The sequence below is a fragment of the Sminthopsis crassicaudata genome, chromosome 3 (assembly GCF_048593235.1).
Source record: "Sminthopsis crassicaudata isolate SCR6 chromosome 3, ASM4859323v1, whole genome shotgun sequence".
Lineage (NCBI taxonomy): Eukaryota > Metazoa > Chordata > Mammalia > Dasyuromorphia > Dasyuridae > Sminthopsis > Sminthopsis crassicaudata.
Window position 1 is genome coordinate 313,723,219 of NC_133619.1, and position 25,433 is coordinate 313,748,651.

At 33.9% G+C, this 25,433-nt stretch overlaps 1 protein-coding gene across 1 annotated transcript in view; it reads left to right on the forward strand.

The window, feature by feature from the left end:
- TRAT1 (T cell receptor associated transmembrane adaptor 1) overlaps positions 1 to 25,433 on the forward strand; it is an 89,543-nt gene that overhangs the window by 43,858 nt on the left and 20,252 nt on the right. Inside the window, exons 3-4 of the mRNA XM_074301132.1 lie at positions 2,184 to 2,294; positions 17,047 to 17,083. Coding sequence (XP_074157233.1) covers positions 2,184 to 2,294; positions 17,047 to 17,083 — 148 coding nt within the window. The remainder of the gene's footprint in view (positions 1 to 2,183; positions 2,295 to 17,046; positions 17,084 to 25,433) is intronic.

The window sequence follows — 25,433 nt, forward strand, 5'->3', positions numbered from 1 at the left end:
GAACACAGTACAACTCTTCAGTTTATAAATGAGGAAAGTGGGAATCAAAAAGGTAAAGTGATCTCTGGATCACTCAGCTAAGAACTTGTAAATTGAGGTTAAGATAGAAAATGGGTCTCCATACTCTCATTGTTCCACCATGCACAGTTCTCCTCTCCTCCTACTCTGTTTGTGACAGAAAAAAAAGAAATAGTGCCTTTCTGTAAGGAGTTTACATTCCACTGAAGCAATAAAACTGTATTTAAACATACTTCAGGGTAAATCAGGGAGGGAGAAATCATTAACAATTTCAGAGAGGCGAGGTATTAGTATGCTTTAGCAAAAATATCTATGTGTCTGCATGTATTAGATCTAGAATTACATCAGTTATCCAAGTAGGAGGAAGCGAGCAACCAAAGGAACCATAACTGATTTAATGAGCCATTCGCAGTTTCACTGTACCAGCCGTGTGTACTTAGACATGCATGGCTTAGTCTTTGAGACAAGCATATATATATATATTTATTTATGTCTATGTATATGTTATGTGTATGTCAATCTGTGTATGTGTGTGTGTATCTGTATATTATATACATATTGTATATTATATTGTATCTGTATATTATATATATATTGTATATTATATTGTATCTGTATATATATATATATATATATATATATATATATATATATATACACATTGGTCCTTTTTAAGTATGAAGGACAAACAAGATATATATATATATATATATATATATGATGTTGTATATATATATACAACATATATATATATAGTATATATATATACAACATATATATATGTATATGTATATATATATTGTATATACATATATATACAACATATATATATATGATGTTGTGTATATATATATATATATATATATATATGATGTATATATATATATAAGATAGATATATATGTATATATATGATGTTGACTGGTATCCAGTGGTTCTATGTGTGTATATATATATATATATACAGTCAACATCATCTATAACATTTATTCTTAATACTGTCTCTGGTTGCACAGGAACTGAAACTGCTTATGACTATCATAGTAAAGAGAAAGGACAGCAACATTATTTGTCCATGGTAAATACATAAAGTATCTATGTACAGTCTTTGAGATGTTCCCCAGAGCCATCACTATGATCTCTGAAGCTGCTATATTTCCAAAGGTTATTTTTCCTTAATTCTCAACAACTCTATGTTTTACTCAGATCAATGGAAGGAAATAATAGATTATTTACTGCTTTGTTTACTTGCATCTAGCTAGCTTTCATTTTGATAGTAATGTGTCAGAGAAAAGATTTAGAAAGGAGGACACAGCTGTCTTTCTGTAGCTAAAGGTCTGTCACAGAAAAAAGATTCAGCCCACAGAACAAAGAGCATTTGGTGGAAATTACAAAGAAGCAAATTTAGGTTTAGGGTAGGTAAAAACTTCTTACCAAAAGGTGGTATGATATGCCTTGGGAAATAGTTCCCCATCAGTGTACCTCTTCAAGCAAAGGCTAAATGATTATTTGTTAAAGTATATGGACTCTCTTCCAAGATAGAGATTCTGTGATTTGTGTGGGGGAAAAAAGGAAGGGATTTTAAGAATGTCGTCTATAGGTTGAAAAGACATAGTGGGACAAGGAGAATGGTTTAAAATATTGAAAAAGTTACAGGAAATTTATTTTTTGCAAGTATCCATTATACCCAAATCAACCATTCAATCAACAACCCAACCACTATCATCACATGATTTGTCCTTAGGTAGTCAGAATGACACAAAGGAATTATATATGATTAATTACATAAAATACAATAACTGCAGCTTGAATTTATTTATGGCATTTTAAGGTTTTAAAGTGCTTTACAAATAAACTTTCTAATCTTCATAGCAACCTTGTGAGTTAGGCTTTATTAATACCCCCCTTTTGCAGATAAGTAAACTGAGGTTAAGAGAAATTAAATGATTTACCCAAAGTCTATGGGATTAAATTTAAAATCAAGTCTTGTTAATTTTAAATCCAGTGCTAATTAGTCAACTCCATAATATACTTAGAACAAGTGCAAAGTGGCAGGCTTTGATTTCTCAACAGCAATAAATAACAAAATTAACTATGATTAACCAAATTAATAATTAAAACAGGGAGTGATTATCTCATGTTAAGTATATATGCTTTCTCTTATAGGAAATGATCAATGTTCCCCTTTTGTCTGGGGACTTTTAGCCATGGTGAGTTTGTCTCTGATCATATCCCTAATTTTCAATGTTTCCTACTGGATGGAAAAGCAACGACAAGGTAAGATAAACATAATGAAATCTAAAGAATTTTTAAATAACTATAACTATTAAGCATTTCAATTTAATTCAACCATATGTGCTATGTCAAGATCCTATGTGAGATGCTTGGGTTAGAATGATGAAAATGAAATAGCCCTTATTCTTAAAGGGCTGGTCAATATGGAAGCTATCAAGGTTTTTGAGAAGAAAGTGCAGGGCTCAGACTCATGCTTTAGAAGGATTGTTTTTGGTAGCTTTGTGAAGTATGGATTGGAGAAGGAAGAGAAATAGATTGATGGGAAAAATAAATTAGGGGACTATTACAAAATAGGGGTAGGTTTTGGTTTTATACCTAGGTAACAGCCAGAAAAAAATGGTCCTGGGGGATTCAGTATCTGAGAAATGCTAGTCTAAAGGCTTTCCTGGAAGATTTATTAGTCTAGAATGGCAATGGATATTCTGACATACTACATGTAGAGAAAATCGAGAAGCCATATGACACTTTCGGTGTCCAGTTAATGTTGTTCAAAAATGGAGCACAACATAGGATTCAACTTTTGGTGGTTTTCTCAAGGATCAACTCAATTTTCTATAGTTCTCTAGAGTAGAACCACATTTAAAACTGGATGAAATCATCTGGAATTGCTCCAGAACACATATCACTACTTGGTAACTCACCCAGGATCTACAGAAAAGAGGTATTAATGACCATTTGCTGTCTGTGTGATACATTTAAGAGTAAGCGTACTATAATAGTAAGTAGAATATGCTGTTATTAAAATCCTGACCTGCTTTTGGGTCCTATCATATTCTAAAACCTGATAGCCATTGACAGGAGCTGTAAGTTGGGAAAGAATAGAAGAGAGACAGGAGGAAAATACTCCCACTAAGTGGAAAAGTATTTTTTTGCAAATGCATATAAAATGGCCCTAGGGCTAATACAAATCACACATGTATGTATACCTCTGATGCCTGGGTTCTTCCAGAGTAGAGTTTTTAATGGGGGATTCATACACTTGTTTTTGAAAATGTCTTCAAATGTGTATTTCAATATAATTGGTCTTCTTTGTTATCCTATTTTATTTTTAGGCTTTTATGTTTTTTACTTTATATGTTTAAAATATTATATTGAGAAGCAGTTGAAAAATTTTACCAAACTATCAAAGGGGTCTATAACACACAAAAAAGGTTAAGAATCCCTAGTCTATGTATTCCTTTTAGAAGAGCATAGGCCAGAAGTTTACAGGAGGTTTACGAAATTAAAACAAAACAAAACAAAACAATTTCCTTATTTTGTTTCATGTTTTATATTTGATTCTATTGGGGAATTTCCATTTTGTTCTATATTAATTTAGTAATAAACAATTTTAACTAAAAGTGTTTTAAAATTGTTATAGGGAAAGTCCAACTTCATTTATTTCCCTACTCCCATCAAATAAAACCTTGATAGTTTTTCATATGTGTTTTTGGATTGACTCCATTGTGTTTTTTCCTAGTCTATTAAAAAAATCCATCAGTATTACCTTAAATTAATGTTTGCAATATTGTCATTTTTTTCTATATTGATCAAACCTATGCATGCACATTGAATTGCCCTCTAATTATGTATGCTACTATTTTATCAATGCTGTTTTATATCTTTATATGGATCACAGGTAATCTTCAGATATTTTATGATTTTTGCTATTAAACATTAAAATATTTTATTGGTGTTTGAAGTTGCACTTATTAGATTTGAAATGTTCTTTAAAAAGACTACTGTTTTTAGTGGTTTGTGTATCTTGGCCAAAGTGATTCTTGGTACTGTGTAGAAGACAGTAAATAGTAATTTTAGGGATTGTAGCTCTGGTCCCATTTATTTTCTTTGGTGCATTTATACATTGAAAAAAAAGATGTTTTGTTTAAATAATTAATTGAAATCATTGTTAATAGGAAAGGTGAATTTAGGAATTATTAGATAATATTGTTTCTTTTACAAATATCTAGCTGAATTTGCTCTCCCAGTCTGAGATTTGTAAGGGACAATTCTGTGGGCAGCTAGGTGGTGTAGTGGATAGAATACTGGCCCTAAAGTCAATTGAGATTCATCTTCTTGAATTCAAATCTTGCCTCAGCTACTTATTAACCATATGATAATGGGCAAGTCATTTAATCCTATTTGTCTCAGTTTTCTCTGATCTGGAGAAGGAAATGGCAAACGACTCCGATATCTCTGCCAAGAAAACCTCAAAACAAGGTCATAAATTTGGACATGATTGAAACAATTGAAAAACAGAGACAAGGAATAACTTTAAAAGGTGTCATGGCCTTCTAAAAATCAAAACCATTTTGGACTTAGTTTCAGAAAAGCTAGGAATAAAAATTTGACTTCACCACAGAATAATCAGGTGACCTTAGCCCTTATTATAGGGATACAAATGCTCTTTTCCAATTTTAACTTAAAATTCTCAACCTTGTCCTGGGAAGGATAAGGATTTTGTGTTGAACTTTTAACAACAACAATTCATATGCTCTTAGTCTTTCTAGTTTACAAAATCTCTCTTAAGCCTTAGAATAACTCTATGAGGAATATTGCTCCCATTTTACACATAAGAAAATTTAGATGCAAGATCAGTAATTAGATATTATATTTTTTATATATCTGATGAGGGCACACCATTCTGGATGGTCCTGTGCCACTGTCTCTCATGCCATACAATCAAGTCTAAAGTCCTTGAGAGACCTTGAGAATGTCCTTGTATAGATTTTTATGACGACCATGTGAGCACTCGCCCTGTGTGAGTTCTCTATAAAATAATGTTTTTGGCAAGCATACAGTTGGCATTCAAACAATGTGCCCAGGCCAATGGAGTTATGTTCTTTGCAGTAGAGTTGGAATGTTTGGCTGTTTAGTATAAGAAAGGACCTCAGTGACTGATTTCTTATCCTGCCATATGATCTTCAAAATCTTCCTAAAACAATTAAAATGAAAATGATTTAGTTTCTTGGTGTGATGCTGCTAGAATGTCCATGTTTCACAGGTCTATAATGATGAGGTCCACACAATGGTTCTGTAGACCTTCAGTTCTGTAGCCAGTCTAATATCTTTCCCATATTTTGTTTCAGAGCCTCCCAAAAATGAGCTAGCTCTGGCAATAGTTTTATTATCCATTTGTGTGTTACCCTCCTATTGTATCACAAACATCATTTTTAGTCCTTCTATCTACCCAGTGTGCTTCAGGTCCACTTTTAAGAGTTCTAATGCTTTTGTTAAACCATGACCTAGTGGATACAGAACTGGAAGTTAATACAGAATCTGGAAGGCCAGGTTCAAGTCTTGCCTCTAGCACGTACTTTCTGGGAAAGTCACTTACTTAGCCCTGTGGTGTCCCATGCAACTTTCTGAGACAATTGAAGAGCAGGTGTTGAACTATATTGGTAAAGAAAGGTTTTTTTTTTTGTTTTTTTTTTAGTGGGATGACAAGCTTAATTTAATTGTAAAAAAATTAGTACCAGAACAATATTTAACCTATGTATTTTCCCCCACTGTTAATACATGACTTATATCCTTCTCTTTCTGGTTATGTCTCCTTAAAGATGTCTAAATGCTTATTTGAAGTCATTTAAAAATTTTATACATTTTCTGACAAAACGAAATTTGACAAAATACAACCAGCAGAATTTGAAGACTTTTTCTTTATGTCCCTAGCACTTAGTGCAATATCTATCACAGTAATAATTGCTTGCTTGCTTGATTCCCAACTAATACCCAAATAATATCTCTCCTTTGAAACTATATAACCTGAAAATAGTTAAGTAAAATTACCAAATAATGGGATTATAGCTAATAGAATATGTCATGGCCTACTGTTATAGTTTATAAATTGTCACACACAGAAAGCATGTGTTTTAAACAATGCTGGTATGGTACCAATTTTTCCCATTCTAGTTAACTTCAGTTTTATTATCTTTTTTATATTTCTTGCTTTTCCAGTCATTTGTATTGATTAAAGAGTTCATTCCCCAATAACTTGTGATTTTGCAGTTATAAAATGTTGGCTGCTTGTGCATGTTTGCTTCTATGGCTTGTCTATGTGATCAATATCCCTATTTTTAATGCATAATTAATTTCTGATAATTAGTGATTAATTTTATCTATATCTATATATACATACATGCCCCCATACACATGTGTGTATGTGTCACAGACACATATATGTTCATTCCTCTGGACTCCCTTACATATAAGCCTCTAAAGAATCCATGTACAAAGTATTTGGTGAATCTAAATCTTTTCTAAATCATAGCTCATGAACTTTTATCAATGTGTTCCCTTTATTATAGTAACCAGAGGATATTGTAATTCAAAATCAATTACTTAATAAACATATACAAAATGCTTTAATTGTCTTTATCGAAGACAAAGCACATAGAAAAAAATGGACAGCAAAGATTCCTCTCACAAATAGTCATTCTCCTCATAGTTTATCACAAAAATATTGTAGATAACATGTGACTAGTAAATAAACATGAAGGGCAAACCCTTCTGCATGGAAGAGTGGGTGGGTGGGGCCTTCAACTATTTAGTGTATAGTTCTAGTGGTTATTTATAGAGGGACATGTGCATAGGGATCATGAAACGTCTGGGGAGGAATTTGTTAAATTCATTACTAAGTGTATCTCAAATTAAAATTTAATTAGGAAATGTTTAATAAATCAAAATATAATTTAATATTAATAATGTTCAATTTTGGTTTTCTAAATCAATATGCTTCCCCTTGGTATCTGTTTTTGTTTGAGTTTGACACCATTTCAGGGAACCTCAATAACTAGAGAATGCACAAAGCTGAGATAACCCTTGCCCCTAATTCTGCAGAGCTGCTCCTCTTCTCTGGCAGCGCTGTCAGGCAGCTGTTCTCTGCTGGTTGCCTGCACTGAGATGTCAGCATCTTCTCTGTGCCCCTACCTGCTGATCACTGGGTGTGATGTGGCTTCTTCACTGATCTGCTGCTTTCTCTTCATCTGATGTGGCTTCTTCAGAAGCTGATGATGCTCTCAACAAAGCTTCAGCTGCAATGCCTCCAGTGTGTGTGTGTGTGTGTGTGTGTGTGTGTGTGTGTGTGTGTGAGAGAGAGAGAGAGAGAGAGAGAGAGAGAGAGAGAGAGAGAGAGAGAGAGAGAGACAGAGACAGAGAGAGAGAGAGAGACAGAGAGACAGAGAGACAGACAGACAGACAGACAGACAGACACAGAGTCAACAGAGAGAGAATGGATGAAGGTGTGGGTGTGGATTATTACAGCTCTTTATTGTTTCATGTCTATTTTGAGTTTAATTTTTGATTTAGGCCTCTTCTAAATTTCTTTGATTTTATATGAGATGCCAATATGTGATTTCAATCCCTATTTGATTTAGTGAAACAATTCCCTTCAAAATTCCTTAATTTAGATTTTTTTCCCAATGTTCCGTCCAATCAAAACCTCTCAATCCTGACTGTCATCTAATGTGTTAAACATTTTTGAAGATTAGAATCATGTCTACATACAGCTCGATGTCATGAACTCTTTAGTTCTTAAAGAAGAAAGAAAAGGAGGAGGAGGCAGAGGAGAATAGGGAAGAGAAAGAAGGACAAGAAAGGGAAGAAGAGGAAAGGAGGAGGAAGAGAAGAAAAGAATAATAATGAAGAAAGTATAGAGTACATTAAAATAGTGGAACCCTGAATGATTTAAAGTTTCTGTGTTCATAATTTCACAACTTTGGAGAAATAACTTGGTCTTTTGAGAGCAAATCCTTCTTTGCCTTTTCCTTGATAGTTGATTATGAGCAGTACCACTTCAAAATGTAAAGGGAAATGTGGAAGATAGAGTCTGTTTGAAAAACACCTGGGAAGATAGCCAACTAAGCATAATCATCTCAAGGACATTCAAGGATGAAAATGGTAGATTCAAGGATGGAAAAGTCTAAAAGCAGAAGAAAAAAATGAAAAAGATTTTCAAAATTCATTTTAACAAACTGATTATTTCACACAGATAGTGGAACTATTATACTTGAACCCTGATGTTCTTTAGGTGCTTATAAAGTAGATATAAATGACACCAAACAAAACAAAAATGAAAAAATAAGTTGGTTTCAATCAACTAGAGAAGATCCATCCTGAGGATCATACAATTAAGTAGTAATTGAGAAACTGTGCATAGTTCACCTATATTTTAACAAACCATTTGACAAAGTCTCTCCCACTATTCTGCTGGAAAAGATGGGCTACATGAAATTACAGTTGGATAGTTCAGATCTGGTTGAATATTCCGTCACAAACAGTAGTCATTAATGCTTTGATTCAATTCAGTCCTGTGCTGTTTAACTTTATTTTTTAATCAATGAGTTGTATGGATAGTTAACATGCTTATTGAGAAAATGAATACCTCATAATTTAAAAAAAAAAGAATTAAAAATTTAAATCTATTGCAAGGATATACTCCAGTATCATTTTTTCCTTTCCAGCTCTCCTCCAGCCTCAATTAACTTTTCCACTTCTGTCCTTCATTTTTTTCCCCTGTATTACCAGCTAACAGTATTTTCTTTCTTATGTGGAAGTTTTGAGAACTTTTGAGAGAAGCTTGGTTCACCTTCCAGGGTTTTCATTTTTAAGGGGAAATTCAGGAAGGAAGGTGTGGAATCTTGTTTCTTACAAGATTTCATCTGATACATATAAAGGAGGACTTATTCCATCACAGTGGTTACTTCTTCTTCTGGATGCATTTAATGCCATGTTCCATTTCAGTTTGTAGTTCTGTTATTGGAGATGGCATTGCCCTATGTAAAGGGCAATGCTAGCTCAGCCATAAAGGCAGGAATAAATTTTGCTAGTAAATTTAATAAGGCAACAAAAGAAAAAGCCCATCACCACAGCAATAGGATATTGTTATAGATCTAATCAGATAGAGAGTAAGGTAAGTGGACCCTCAGTGATCTCTGTAGCATGATGTAAAAGCTTCCCTTCTCTTCAATTCTTTACTTATGTGTGACATTATTTTCTTAAATGATTTCCAGGAGGAATTTTATGATGGAAATGTGTTGATTTATTTATAATTAGAAAAAAAGTTGTTTCCTTTTTCTACCTCTTCATTTTTAGGAAGAGGTGGGGGAAGTTGATTGTGAAACTACATTCTAAGTGAGAGCTCACTGGATGTATCCATTCCCAGATGCTTGACCATGCTTCCCACCAACCATCTTCCTATCATGCCTTGTTGTTATATATTAGTAAATAAAAGTCTGTTTTCAAGACACATTTTAATGAAAATATTATTTTCTCTTTCTTTCACTCCCCCCCCCCCGCCCCGACTTTCTTCTTTACCTTAAGTCTAGACAATCAGAAAGGCAATAAAGTCCTAGTCACTGTTTCCAATTTCCAAGGTGCAAACAGACTGAAAATTCCACAATCCACTCTTGAGAACCAGTTTGAGCTGACTCCTGTACACCTGTGCTTAGCGCCTACAATATCTAGCAAGGAAGATACCTCTGGCCATTCTCTTGATATGCATTTGTTTGGTCTTTCTACCTCCCATTTCTTCTTCTTGGACAAATAATCAGCATTGATACCATTATTTCTGAAGGAGTATGCCATTTGATGGTCCTATGATTTTGCTTATCATCCCTGTGACTCCTCTGACAAAAACATCTTTCCCTCCTGCCTCCTCCTCCACCATGCATTGCCTCCTTATAGAATTTAAGCCTCTTAAGGACAAGAACTATCTTTGATATTTGTATTCTTCTACTTAGCAGAGGGCTACCTAACCCAATTTGTAAAAACTTAATTTAAAAAATCATTCATTCAGCTGGCACAAATTAGTTTGCTGTTTAGCTATTTTCAGCTAATACCTGACTCTTTGTGACTCCATTTGGGATTAAATTGGCAGAGACCCTGGAGAGATTTGCCGTCTCCTCCAGCTCATTTTATATTTGAGGAAACTGAGGCAACCTGGTGAGCCACACAGTGTCCAAGGCCAGATTTGAATTTAGGAAGACAAGTCTTCCTATCTCCGGGCCCTAGAATTCTATCCAATTCTACCTAGTATATCCCTACACAAACCAATAGAGACTCCAAATTCGGTGATATAATTGTTTAAAGCTTAGTTCACATTCAAACATTTAAAGCTTGGCTTCATATTTTATCCTGTATTCCATAATTAACATTTTAAGTCATAAAATAATACATCCATCAATCCTCCTCCCATCCCTACACACCTTTGTCTACTAAGATAAAATAATATTTCCATATTTTCAAAAATATCTGATATCTTTTCACATTCTATTAACTCCAGTGGATTTTTATTTTTATAATAAGGGTGGGGATGAAGCAGTGTTGATTATTTGTAAGTATTCCAAAACTAAAATTACAATGGTATTGATAATCTATCTTCCAGTTACATAAAGGAGGTTCAAATATTTGCATGGAATTTGCATGTAAATTAACTTTTCATTATCTTTCCCTCTGAATTCATCTTCAGGTATATTGTCCTTCATAATTTTCTTTATTATAATGTCATTATCATATCCTTTCACCTGAACTCCAACATATTTTAGAATATTTCAGCTTTCTTATAACTTTTCATTCTCTGACTATCTACTTTCAACTAAGCCTGTTGTTTATTCCTTTCTGGTGATAGTTGATAGAAACATTTTAAATTCTTCTCCAGAGGATATTATTGGTGCAACTTCCCACATAACAACATTTATTCTCCCAGAACAGTTTTATATTATTATCTTTTTTGAAACTTTTGGCCAAATTCTCAGAATGCTTTTCACACTCCACCCTCTCTTTTTATTTCTTGCTTGAAATATTGCCACTTAAAATATTTCTTGCTTAAATTTTTTGAGACTCTATTTTTGATTTTCCAAATAATAACTCTGCGTGTGACAATCCCATTGATATCAGTACAATTCTGTAGTTAGCTACCAAATCAAATTCTATTGTGAGGTTTTTACTTGCCAATACTCCTTAATTAATTCAACACCATTTCCTATTAAATGATATTCTAGGTTAAAAGTGACATACTCAACTGGATTTTTTTTTTTTGCGTTTTGTAATTTCTTATAGTTATTATTTCTTATTTTTTGTATTTTGTAATTTTTTGTGTATTTGTATTTGTATATATATTTGTAACATATTATTGTATTTCATAATTTCTTAAAGGTCTTATTTCTTAATTTCTAAAGTTATTATTAAATTAGAGAGGAAGCATGGTATAGGGAACTGGCTTAGAAACCAGAAAGACTTGGATTCAAGTCCTGCCTCTGACATATTTTTTGTGTGACTAATTCAACTTTCAGCAGTCTAGGCAACTGCCTGTGACTATAAGTTGTAGAGATGGAGCTTACTTTTGCTAGTAGAGAAAAAAACTCTTTACTTATAAGTTCCTCATACCAGTGAAAGCTCAGATCAGTCTCTATTTTTGTTATATCTTAGTTATGTTACAAATTTAGAATATACACTATAGTTTAGAATATACACTTGCCAAGTTGGACTAAATTATAACTATCACATTTACCATTTCAACACATTATATTAATGATATTAATACTTAACATCATATTATATTGATATTAAATTAAACTAAACATATTTCTCAAGTATTAGCTCAGTGCTTACATCATGTTAGGAATAGACAGGAAAAAACAAGATGAAAGATGGAACAGTTGCTGTCTTCAATAAGTTTACAATCTAGTAGGGGGTGAGACTTAAATATAAGCAGTTAAAACAAATTAGAAAGTTATTGCATGTATAAGAGATCAGAGAGGACTGAAAGGTTTGCGTAGACAAGGATCATGTCTAATTGGGAGTTTAGGGAAGACTATAAGGATGATGGATATTGGAAAGGGGATAAAGATGGGAAAAAAGTAGCTAGGGGCAGATGAGATTAGAATCTGTTCTAAGGATGGAGGATGGAGCACAAATTGGGGGATTTCACTTTGATTAATATATTGAATTCATGATGAGGAGTAATATGAAATATGGTTGGAAAGGCAAGGTAGAGTTAGGTAATATAATGATATCTACCTCCCAGTATTGTTGTGAAGGTCAAATGAGAGATTTGTAAAGTGCTTTGAAATTATTAAAGTGATATAAATATATGCTAATTATAATTGTATTTTATTATTACATTATGTTAACATTTTATCATATTTATGTGAACTATTGTCATATTATACTTGTATTTTATGGCCAACAAATGGAAGGGTTTTGAGATAAAATAGTCAAATAAAAGCAGTTCAGTTGGAATATTTTTGTAGAAATATAAAGGATAGATTGAAAAGAGGTCATCATTTTATCCTTTATACTTCATGCCTTGGGTTCCTATGCAACCTCCAGACAATCTTTATTCTAAAAAAGATTAAATAGGAAGCAAAGAAAGATAATTTAGAGTGATTTTTTTGGACACATGTTTGCTAAAGTACTATCTTTTTGTGCCTGTACTGTGGGGCAGAAAGATTCCTGCAGGTATAATTTCAGAGCAGAATTTATTTCACAGTCTGTTTTACTTGTCATGACAAGTACCAACTCATCCACTCTTACTTTTCTGCTACATTCAAAAAACTCTTACCATGACTCACTATCCTGTTTGCTGTTTATCCCATACATACATTGAATCAGCATTTGAATTTTCTCTCACTTTTTTCCCAAGCTACTTCCAACAATATCTCTGTCAGTTCTTCCACACCAGTCTCTTAACTTTGACCAAATACCAGATCCAAGGTTAGTGACATACTTAAATAGACCAGGAAAATAATGTAGAGTTCTGGTTCTCCTCCTGATTCTTGGCATAGTATTTCTGAGATTGAGAGAGTCAACAGACTGGAGACAGGCTATTAAAGCAGTTTGATTGTGACTTCTTAAGGATCTGAATTAGTGAGATGGAAGTGGGAATAAAAGGAGAAATTTCAGAGAGCAAAGTCAGTAAAACATAACATATTGTGTGTGAGATGGGAAGCTTTAGAGAGGGTCAGCGATGAATCTGGATGATAGAAAGGATAATAGTATCATCAACAGAGTCAGGGAAATTGGAAAGAGGAACAAGTTTAGAGCCAGATTGATAAGAGAAACTCCCTTCCAATCTTGAGCATTTTTACCTTAGCTTAATGACTTTCAAGAAGCCCTGCACATAGCTGATCTCTTGTGCTTGGAACCACAAGTTTAGTTGAGTTAGGAAAGTTTACCTTAGAAGTTACACATCAGTCAGTTCAGGAGTCCATTCCCTACAGGATAATGACTTTTTTTTTTTTTTTTTTTTGACACATTCCAACAGTTGCATTCATCACTTCCTCTATATCACTTCTATAGCAAACCTCCCACATTGTCTCTGCTACCAACATTAAAAAAATACATTTGCATGTGAAATATCCACTTCTGCCTCCAAGTTACAGTCTTACTCCAGATAATGGATCTTCAACAATTAATGATTTCCTTGGAGACACATTTAAATTCATAGTCTATAATTCCCACTGAAGAAAGTGATCTTTGTATTTGTGAAGTTGTCTCACTGGTTAAAAACTGTGTGTGTGTGTGTGTGTGTGTGTGTGTGTGTGTGTGTGTATTCTGCTTGAGGTTTGTATAAAGAGTAAAAAAAAACCATGGAATTATTTGTAATATCATTTAAAATAAATGTTCTTCATTACTTGCTTCTTCATTATTTGATCTTTATTGTCTCCAAATCATCCTTTTATTATTTGATTTTTTTTGTCTCAATTTTGTTAAGTATCTAATTACGTACAGAGTGCTTCTGTCATTGTCATAAGTTTAGGCATGTTTATTACTGACTTTGATTTATTTATTTAGCTAGTTTTCAAGTCTAGATGGATTATTTAATTTCTGTAAGGAATTCTACTACATATCTGCAATTCCTCTGATGTGAGGGGCTATTGTTTGTCCTTTGCTCTGGAAGAAGACCATGATGTCAAAATGGAAATCTTATCCTTTGCAAATGAATTGAATTTAAGTGAGGGAAGGGCTGTGTAAAATCACTAGCTGAAATTCACTCTTTCCTTCAGAATCATTTGAGTCCAGTGGCAAGACATATATCAGGAGGACTGGAGAAGGCAATGAATGCAGTAGGGGATCTTGGCCTTTTTAAGCTCTCCAGATCTTCTTCAGTGATTGATAATGGATTAATCACATTCAGTGATTAAGGCTAAGTAAAAATAAGGCAAAGAATGGCTTCTTTTACCTGTATTTAGGTAGTTTGTTGGCTAACAGATAGAGTGCCAGACCTAGAGTCAGAAAGATTAATCTCCCTGAGTTCAAATGTGACCTCAAACACTTTACTATGTGATCCTGGGCAAGTCACTTAGGCCTTTTGATGATCTGGAAATGGCAAAAGACTCCAATATTCTAGCAAGAAAAACCTAAATGAGGTCACAATGAATTGGACATGACAGTGATAAGAAGTATAGTGGTAGATCATTATACACTTCAACAACGATACTGTATGAGGATGTATTCTGATGGGAGTGGATATCTTCAACATAGAGAAGAGCTAATCCAATTCCAATTGATCAATGATGGACAGAATCAGCTACATCCAGAAAAGGAACACTGGGAAATGAGTGTAAACTGTGAGCATTTTTTGTTTTTCTCCCCAAATGATTTTTAGCTTCCAAATCCAATTCTTCCTTTGCAACAACAACAACAACAACAAAATTCGGTTCTGCACATATATATTGTACCTAGGATATACTATAAGATATTTAATATGTATGGGAAAGCCTGCCATCTAAGGGAGGGGGGAGAGGGAAGGAGGGGAAAAATTCGGAACAGAAGGGAGTACAAGGGATAATGTTGTAAAAAATTACCTATGCATATGTACTGTCAAAAATGTTATAATTATAAAATTAATAAAAAATAAAAGAAGTGTAGTGGTCTTCTGAGGTTCCTCCAGATGGTATCTTTGAGGGGTAAGCTTGAACTTATTCTTTCTGAGCCTAAGCCTTCTATCTGTTCCATCATGTTGCCTCTCAGTAGCTTCCCTATCAAAACCAAAACAAAACAAAACAACAAATTCATAAACTTTTAGACATGATAGTAAGCATGAAAAGATTAAGAAAACAAACCATTTGATGCTAGGGCAAATTAATGGTTTTGTCATTCCAGAATTCTGTCCCTTGTAGTAGAACAAAATGTCAGGCTATAGAAGGACTTCCCTCATAACTATTTTCTGTGATGCCGGCCTAAAAATTAGGGGCAATAACTTCAGCATTTCCTACTTTTGTCCTTAATAATTTGTTATCAATTAATCAATCAACAAGTATCCATTAAGTTCCTACTCTGTGCAATATATTAATACAAGCCCAGCAAATGAAACAATCCTTATTCAACAAAAAACCCACAATTACCATGTTTTCATTTATTTAAATTATTTTTGAAGTTATTTTTCATACATTACCCATATTTTCAGTTTCTCTCTAGGAAAATGAATGCTTTCTATCCTTTTTTCCAATCACCTTTAAATCTCACGTTATCCCTGTTTCTAACACTTTGTGTTTATCCAATTGTTAATAATTGTTTATCCAATTATTTTCTACCTTTTTCTACTTTTCTTGATCATAAACTTTTAGATCTATGGCTGGGAGGGAATTAAAAGATCATCTGATCCAACATCCTCATTTTAAAAATGAGTAAACAAAGGCACAAAGATATTTGAATGTATTATCATTGTCCTTCAAACAAAAGCTAGTCCTAGCTTTTTTATTCTTTGTTCACTTGAGTCAATTCATCATTCTGGTGATGGAGTTAATATATGTAAAACACTTAGGTATAAAAGATTGTATAAATGCCAATTAATATTGTCATTTTAGTTGTCCATGATTGGATCTTCTCTAGGTTTAATATGTTTTGTCTAACTCTTAACCCTATCTCAAGCTCATTTTTCCTAAGTTGACTCTTGGAATATACTACTTTTGTCCACTGATTTAAAAAAAATATGTTGCAAGATTTTTATTGTAAGAGAATCCTTAATAACTGAAATGGCTCAATTTCAATTGGTGCAAAAAGGAACAGCTATTAATAAAATTGAATGAATATAAAGTAATTCTAAAATGTTGAAGAATTCTGTTCGTTCCCTTGCATCTTTACAGTAAAGAATGATGTTAGATATCTTAAACATCAGATAAATCAAAGTGGAAAATCCATCTGGTCAGGAGGTAAATAAAATAAACATGAAATTTTTAGATAGACTTGCTTCTAGTGAAGTATTCACTCCAGAAGTAGGAATTATTTTTCTGTCTTTAGCCCTTCTTCACCATATTCATTCAAGGAATTTCAGAATATTAGAATAAGAAGAAAACTTAATTTTTAGTTATGAAAATGGAAAAACATAAAAATTAAATGCTTAAGGTTAAACAGAAGGAGTTTGGATGTGAAAATATGCCTTTGAATTCTAAGTCTGATTCTCTTTCTATCTTCCCACAAAGATAAAATAGAATGGCAGCCAGAAAAAATTCTGAATACCACCCCTATTGGCATCTAAATGGTCAGGTTCAGTGATGACATTCACTTCAAAAATGACACTCAAGAACATGGACTTCTTTAGTGGAAACTGCTTGGAATAATAAATTGCAAAAATAAAATAGATAGGCTAACCAAAGGAACCAATCGTATTGAAATACAGTTCTCAGAATGTTCACATAAAACAAGTTCATGGTCTCCAAGTTAAAAATGCTGGTGTTTAGAATATTTTCTGCGTAGCACAACATTGTCATAATTTCAAATGGTTTTTAACATTCATTTTACAATTATCTTACAGATAAAATCTATGACTACCAGGATGACTACATTCCAGGGTAAGTGCTCAGATCTTTTAATAACAAAATAGAATCAGGGTGAGTTCTGATTGAGTTAAGGAGGGAAACAAAGGGCTGGTTTCTTTAAGAAAGAAACATGAGGTTTAGCTTTGTTAATACTACCACCTTTCCTAAAGAGGTTGTAAACCCTCATGATTCTTATTTATATTTGGACATAGAAGCGCTCATTATGAGCAGAATTTTTCATTCTATGTCAGTAAGAGTACAGGGTTAAAGACAGAAATTAGAAGTTAACTTGGTATCTATGGACTTTATAGAGCTTCAGAAATTCATAGATGTTTGATGTGGAAGGTACCTAGATTATTTAGTCCCATTTTCCTCCTTTACCCCATATTACAGAATAGGAAAGTGAGATCCAAAGGGAGGATACACTATCCAAATTGATATCTTGTCATTTCTGGGACTCCAATTCTAATCTCCTTGATTCCTAGTCCTTCACCCTTCCCATTACACTAATGTGAGAAATTTCCTGTATAGGAAAGGGGGAAAAAGAAATTATGAAGCATTAAGTGCTTTATAATTATTATCTCACTTCATCCTCACAACAACCCTGGGAGGTGGATGCTATTATCACCTTCATTTTATAGATTTTACTTTCTGAGACAAACAGATTAAATGACTTGCCTAAGATCACACAGCTGGCAAATAATTAAGGTTAGATTTGAATTTAGATCTGCCTGATTCTCAGCCAAAGCATGCTATCTCCCTTGATAACTGCCTTTAGACATAAAGGTGCTCATAACAGCTAAATATAAAGAGTTTGAGATGATATTATAAGGACTCTATAGTATCATGGAATGGCCAAGATACACTAAGCAAGGACAAAGTACAAGGTAAAGACAGTATTACTTTCCCCAAATAGTGTACTCCACTCTGAATTATGGTGTAGCATTAAACTGATTCTTTTCATATCATAAAACATAATGACCTGTTTTAACATGAAGAAGTACTTAGAATTATGATGATTTAGGCTTTCATGAAAAGAAAGAGACAAGGAGCTTCTTATCAGGGATGATATAGTTACTAGCTCTCTCTCTCTCCCTCCCTCCCTCCCTCCCTCTCTCCATCTCTCTCTCTCTCTCTCTCTCTTTCTCTCTCTTTCTCTCTCTCTCTCTCTCTCTCTCTCTCTCTCTCTCTCTCTCTCTCTCTCTCTCTCTCTCTCTCTCTCTCTCTCTCTCTCTCTCTCTCTCTCTCCCCATCTCTCTCTCCATCTCTCTCTCTCCCCATCTCTCTCCCCTTTCCCCCTTTCTGTTGTAATAAGAGAGCCACCTGCCAGTGGCTGCTGGAGGTCTAACTCAGACCTGTAGTATGGATCTCTTCATGTGAGAGGATGATGATGGTACAAGGAGACTGAGAGGCAGTTGCATTCTCTGACCATTCTCCTCTTCCCTCTGCCTCCAATTTATTTCATTCCCAGTCTACAAGCAACACCGGTGTCAGTAAAAGCTGCTTTGCACCTCCTTCCGATGTTATGATCCATGGCTGTGGAGGCTCTTGGAGAATTGACTTGCCCTTTCACTTAGGCATGGTCCTTAACATCGCTCTTTTTCTCTATCTCCTTTCCTCCTCCCCCCCTTCCCTAAGACAGTCCTCTTTATTGTGGTGGTCCTTTTCTTTTAATTAAAATCCATTGAAGGATAAAGAACTAGCAACCAAGGAGATTAGGAAATGTCCCAAAGTAGCCAAAAATGATTCTGTGCCTATTTTTAACTGTTCTCTCTGCTTCACTGAGATCATTTCCTTTCTCCTTGTTATACATTTATGAGCGTTGTGGATGTGTTGTCAGCCACAGCATTGATGTTTGGGTATATCTCACTATGTCTATGACTGATAGGCTCAGTTATGTAAACTATGATAAAGAGATTGTTAATTTTCACAATTTGAGAAGACTTGTGATACCTACCACTAGATAGAGATAGAATGGACTCAGAGTACATACTGAGGCATATTTTCTTTTTTGGACATGGTAATGCAAGAATTTCTTTTGTTTAATTATATGTGTTTGTAATTAAAAAAAAAACCTTAATGACAGGATAAGAAGAAATGGAAGAGACAGAATTTAGACTTAAAAATTAAATTAAAAATTTAAAATGAAAAAGAGAATCACTATATCACTATTTCTCTATTAAACCCCTATCATACTCCTGTATTGGTTTATCAGAAACACAATAAGTTAAAAGTAAGAGAGTGTCTATAATTAGAGACAGCATTGGACAGTGTTGAGGTTGGATTGTAGTCAGAAGGATGTGGGTTTGCTCTGCCTCTGACACATACTAGTTATATGAACATGACCACAGTCAAGTCATTTGATAGGTAGTTGTTTTGACAGGCTTGAAGATGGCCAGTTATAGAATCCTTTTCAATCTGAATCAATGAAGGAAGTTCTACTATGAGTGTCACCTTAACTGACGAAATCATAGGATTGGTTTAAAAAACAACATCCATGTGCAACCCAAAACCAATCAATTCTACACTTTTTTTCCCCAGAGTTGATTGTTCTCTCCTCAGTGTGTATATTTCAATAATAACGTCATGAATGATTTCTTTATTTGTTGTCATTCAAATTTTTATATTCATTCTCCAAATCATCAAGCAGGTGAATCATATCTATAAACAGTTGTACACATGACTTAAATTAAAGCCTGGGGAAGGGAGAGAAAAGAAAGAGAGAGTGGGGGAGGGATAGAAAAATACAGAGAGACATAAAGAGATAAAGAAAGAAAGAGAGAAAGAGACAGAGACAGAGAGACACAGAAGGAGGCACACACAGAAACAGAGAGAGAGAGAGAGAGAGAGAGAGAGAGAGAGAGAGAGAGAGAGAGAGAGAGAGAGAGAGAGAGAGAGAGAGAGAGAGAGAGAGAGTGTGTGTGTGTGTGTGTTTGTGTGTCAAAGAGATCAGGAAAAGTTATCTAGTTTATAATAAACTTTGTGAATGACCTACTTTAGAATTGTACTTATGATGTAGAAGAAAAATACCCCAAACAAGAAGATCAAGCTTATTCTTTTCATTCCTGTCGGCAAATCATTTAACTTTTCCTGGTACTAGAGAACTGCAAAAGATGGAGCCCCAGAGAACAGATGGAGAGTTTAAAGGAACATTAGAGATCATTGGATCCAACCCCCTCATTTCACAGATGAAAAAACTGAGGCTAGGATCTTGGACTTACAGGAATTTGAAGCCAGGTCATCTGACTTTAAAGTCAGTCCTCCTCCTACTCGTTCTCTTATCGCCCAAAATTTCTTGATAATTTTGGTCATAAATATACTTTTTTTTTTCTAAACACTCCTCTTAACTATATTAAGTGAGGCATAAATCAGGCAGACTTGCTATTTCTCCTCTGATTTAATAGGCTTCCACCTGAATCCTCACACTGACACTAGTCACATGACCTTGGGTAGCACATTTTTCTTATCTGGACATTACTCTTTGTTATAACATAAATAGATCAGGCTAGATCATTTCTAAAATTTCTTTCTGGCCTAAATCCTATGATCAATGAGATATATTACATTTTTCTAATTATTTTAATCTTCTGATTTTGTTTTAATATTTGCTGCTTCTTGAAGTCATTCATCTGTGTTGCAGTAAGACTTTGCCCTTCTTGTAACAAACTATGCATTCTCTTTCCAATTCTTCCTTCTATAGATTTCTTTTTCATTTTTTTTCCTCCAGGGGCTCTCATTTAATCAGGAAGGACACTTTTAGAACTTTTTAAAGACCCTCTGGCTTTAGCTCCTTTAAAATCCCTATTGTATTGTTGTACAAGGAATGATTCTCATTGGGACTTTATAAATGTGCATCCTGATTATGTTAAGATAATTTTCTTTAACTTTTCTTTCCTTTTCTCCATTGTATTTAATTTCCTTTATCTTTCTATTCTTTTTTTTTTTGAGATCATCAAGACAACAGAACTACTTTCCCTTATGATTTCTGATGATGCTCAGAGGGGACACATATTTAAATGTGGAAGTTTATTTTTGTTTCATTCTTTAGCATTGTTCATTTGTGTTTACTTTTTTTATATTTCTCTTCACTCTTGTGTTTGAACTTTAAAGTTCCTGTATATCTTTGTTTTTTTTTAATCAGGAATATTTGGAAGTCATTTATTTAATTTATAACATTAAATTTATTTTTGCTGGATAGATATTCTTGGTTATTAGTTCATATCTTTTAGATTTTTGAATATCTTATTTCAAATTCTTTCCTCCTTGATAGTAATGTCTACTAAGTCATATGAGATACTGATTGTTGGATCCTCAGCTCTTGAATTCTTTCTTTTTGGCTTCTTGCAATATTTTATTTTCCTTTGAACTGGAAATTGGATTTTGATTGAGATGCTGCTAAGAGTTTTCATTTGGGTGTTTTTTTCAGAGGGTGACCAATGGATTCTATTGCCACTTTGCATGCTGATTCTAAAAGATCTAGGCACTTTTATTTTAAGATAGTTTAGAATTCAATATCTACTTCTGAGTTCCTGTCTTGTGTTTCTCTGTCATTATGATGGCTTTTTATGATGGAATTTTTCTTTGGTTTGCTTGTTCTTCTAACTTTCTTCCTGTTCTTCAGATTTGATTTTAGGACTGAAAGGTCTGGGTTAGTTCTGTTGCTGCTTTTTTTGTTATGTTGTTCCAGGATCTCAAGGACAGGCCAAAGACTTGAAATTCTTCAGGGCTCCCAAAGTGGTCTGCTTGCTGCCTCTGGTTGGAGTTCTGCAAATTCCTGGCCTGAATTTGATTCTGTATTAGAATAGCCTGCTGCTAGATTCAATTTCTATAGGCAATCTGAAGGGCTTTGTTTTCTCAGAGAGTCAAGATTGTAGACTCTCTTTTGGTTTAGGATTCCCACCTTACTTATTCCTTTAAAGGCTGCATAAGATGCTGGAAGTGAGAATGCTCTGTATCTGGGTCTGAACTATACCATTGCTGATGTTGGTTTATTATCATAATATGATAAAATATAAAATCACAGATTTAAAACTCAAACAGACCTCAGAGTTTATCTTCTCCAATATCTTCATTTTGCAAATTAGGAAACTGAAATATAGGGATGACTTATCCAATGTCACATAGATAATAAGCAATCTTGTAGTCCATCTGAATTCTGACAGCTCTTTAGAAAATAAAAAAAAAATCTTTATTTTTTCCCTTTGCATTTGGAAAAAAAGATTTTCTGATTTTACACTGAGTTCAAGGTTTATATCACTTGTGACTCAGAACCAGAATTCTGACCTCATGTGAACCAGTTTTATCTTTTCTGTAGTGATAATCTTTATAGTATGTTATTTTATCAGTCCCCAGGATGACCTTAAAAACATCTGAATTTAGCTGGGTTTTAGCTTTCCAGTAGAGACTTTCAATTCCTTTGCATGAATTAGGCTAGCAATAAGCATTTAAATATACCACAGAGTAAGAAAAGAAAAGAAAAGAAAAAGGACATATCCAGTTAGCAAAGAAATTATCATCATAGATGCATTGCAAAGTGGTTCATTTGTTTATTCCCAATTACAATTCCCACCAAATATATGGTCTTATGTAATATTACTGGGAGTTTCTGTCACATAGCTCAGTTTCATTTGCCATTCTCGTTTCTAAAGTTAATTGTATCTCCTACTTTGGCATCTGTGTCTTTTTCTCTTATCTTTTGTGAAGTACCCTATCATCATCTTTCCCTCATTGTGACATCTGCTGCATTTATACAATATCTTGTTTACTACAGCATCATAGTCTCTCAGCATGACCCCACTTCCTGAAGCTCTCAACTTACCCCAAGAACTCTTTATGGCCTATCTCACAGCTGCTGCTTGTCCACTATTCAATCCAGAGGTCTAATCTTCCCCTTCTGATTGCTTATCACCATAAATCTCCACTCAGGGCTTCTCATATGAATATGTCCTCAGAACCTTTCATGTGTTCTTTTGACACGAATCAATTCAACATTTATTTTTGAAAATAAAATGCTGAAAATTTATCACAAAATCTTCAAGCTGGACAAGCTCATAAAAACATTTATAAAACAAAAGAAAACTGAAGTTCAAAGGGATTCAGTTACTTGTCCAAAAATCAATCATTTAAATATAAAAAGAAAAATTACAAAATAATTTGGAATGGAGGGCAATGGCAGTTGGAGGAATTTGAAAGGTTTCATGTAGAAAGTGAAATTTAGCATATTCTCTAAAAGAGATCATTAACATCCAGGCCCACAGTCCACAGTCTTGAAGTACCCACAGAACATGAGTTTCATACTCATGGTTTTCACTACTAGATTTCTGTAACTGTGTACCCATTCTCTTCCATGAACAATATATACAATAATGAGAGAATGACCAAGGTTTATATTATGTGTACTGTTATATTTTCAAAATTCTTGCTTTTATTTCAATTGAGTAAATACTATAATTACTATTTTTATTTCTTATTTAGTGAATGTTTCATGTTAAAAGTTGAAAAAAAATCTTGAAGGAAGAAAATATTTTGTTTGTTGAAGCAATGAGGAGAGAGTGAATTCTAAGAACCAGGCAATGCTATTATTAGGACTATAATTAGAGGAGACTAGCCCAGGAGCTGGGGTTTGTGGGGATGAATGGATCAGATAAAATATACTATAAACACTTTTGCTTCATTTTATTAGCTTGTGGAAGCATCAGTAGGGACTTCTAGGTGACACCAAGTATAGAGCACTGGGCCTGGAGTCAGGATGATGAGTCTTCCTGAGTTCAAATGAGACCTCAGACACTTAGTAGCTGTGTGAATTCACTTCACCCTGTTTGCCTCTGTTTCCTCATGAGCTGGAAAAGGAAATGGCAAAATGCCCCAGCATCTTTGCCAAGAAAATCCCAGGAAGGGGCAGGCAGGACTGAAACTACTCAACAATAGCAGCAACAATAACAAAGGTAGCAGTAGATGGAATATTTAAAGAGAAAGGGTGGTTAACAGTTTTCAGTGAATAATAAGTTATAAACACAAAGTTGTTTACTTTAGGAAGAATCAAGTGTAAAGTCCAATTAGATATAGGTCAGCTTCCAGAATATAAGAAGGACATAGTAGCATTATCTCAATGTTTTAAAGTTTCCTTGAAGTGGATATGTGCATATATATTTTCTTTATTGTGCTGATTGGTGGAAAAGAAGTAGGAGCATGTATTATATCTATTTTTCTTTTGCTTATTGTTGTGTTTCATGACCATGTCTGATATCTAAAGTTAAATAGATAAAGCATTGACAAAACATCTATTATATTGGATAGAGTACTGGATGTTGGATAAAGAAGACATTTTCATGAGTTCAAATCCAGTCTTAGACATTAATCTTGTATGGCTCAGTTCCTCATCTGTAAAAGGAGAAGGAAATGGCAAACTATTACAGTATCTTTGCCAAGAAAACTCCCTCAAAATCATCTGCTGGTTTGTCTCCTTCACTCAAATTTCTCTCCATCCTAGTCCATCTTGCACTCAGTTATTAAGTGGATTCCCATTCATTAAAGTACAGTGGCTCCTTATTACCTTCAGTATCAAACAGTATCCTCTGTTTGGCTTTTAAAGTCCTTGTATCTACTGGCCATCTCCTGTCATAGTCTGTGCTCCATATCCACTTCTATCCATCTCAGAATCTTTCCCTTCTTTAAAAAGCTCAGTCAAATGCTACTTTCTATATCCTTCAAAAAAGGATACATTCTTATATTTATGTAATTATTTCTAAGTGGTAATATATGTTGTCTCTTTCAATGAAGTATAAATTCTTCTAGGGCAGTTATGTTTCTTTATTGGTTTTGCATATCTAGTATAATGGGTGCCACATAGTAGGAATTTAAGAAATATTTCTTGGTTTATTGATTGAATAGGGTCACAAAGTATAGATTTTCTAGGGTACCCCAATGTAACCAAAGAAATATGATCTTTAAGGGGAAAATTTGGTCAAATAAGGCAGGAATTCAATTTTGGATCTAGGCCAAATGTCAATAATATTTTTATTTTTCCAACAGAAGCTCATTGATGTGTTTATTTTGAGAATCAAGCCATCCTCCATGTAGGAACATCAACCACATTTACAAAAGCAGAAATAATAGTAATGCTTGCAATAGCTCATGAGCCTTTTTTGGCATTGGGAAGCAAAAGCATTTTTTTAAACTTGTTAGTTGGATAACTGCTCCTGAATAATAGCTTATTTGGGATGATTAATCATCAGAGACGTGCATGTACACTCAGGGCACTGCAGTATAAATCACATCTTATTTTCATTTGTGGGGAATGAAATGATGTTCATATTTGGGTATGATTTATCATTTGCAGGTTGCATCTGCTATCTATAGGATAGATTGTGCCTTATTAAAAATC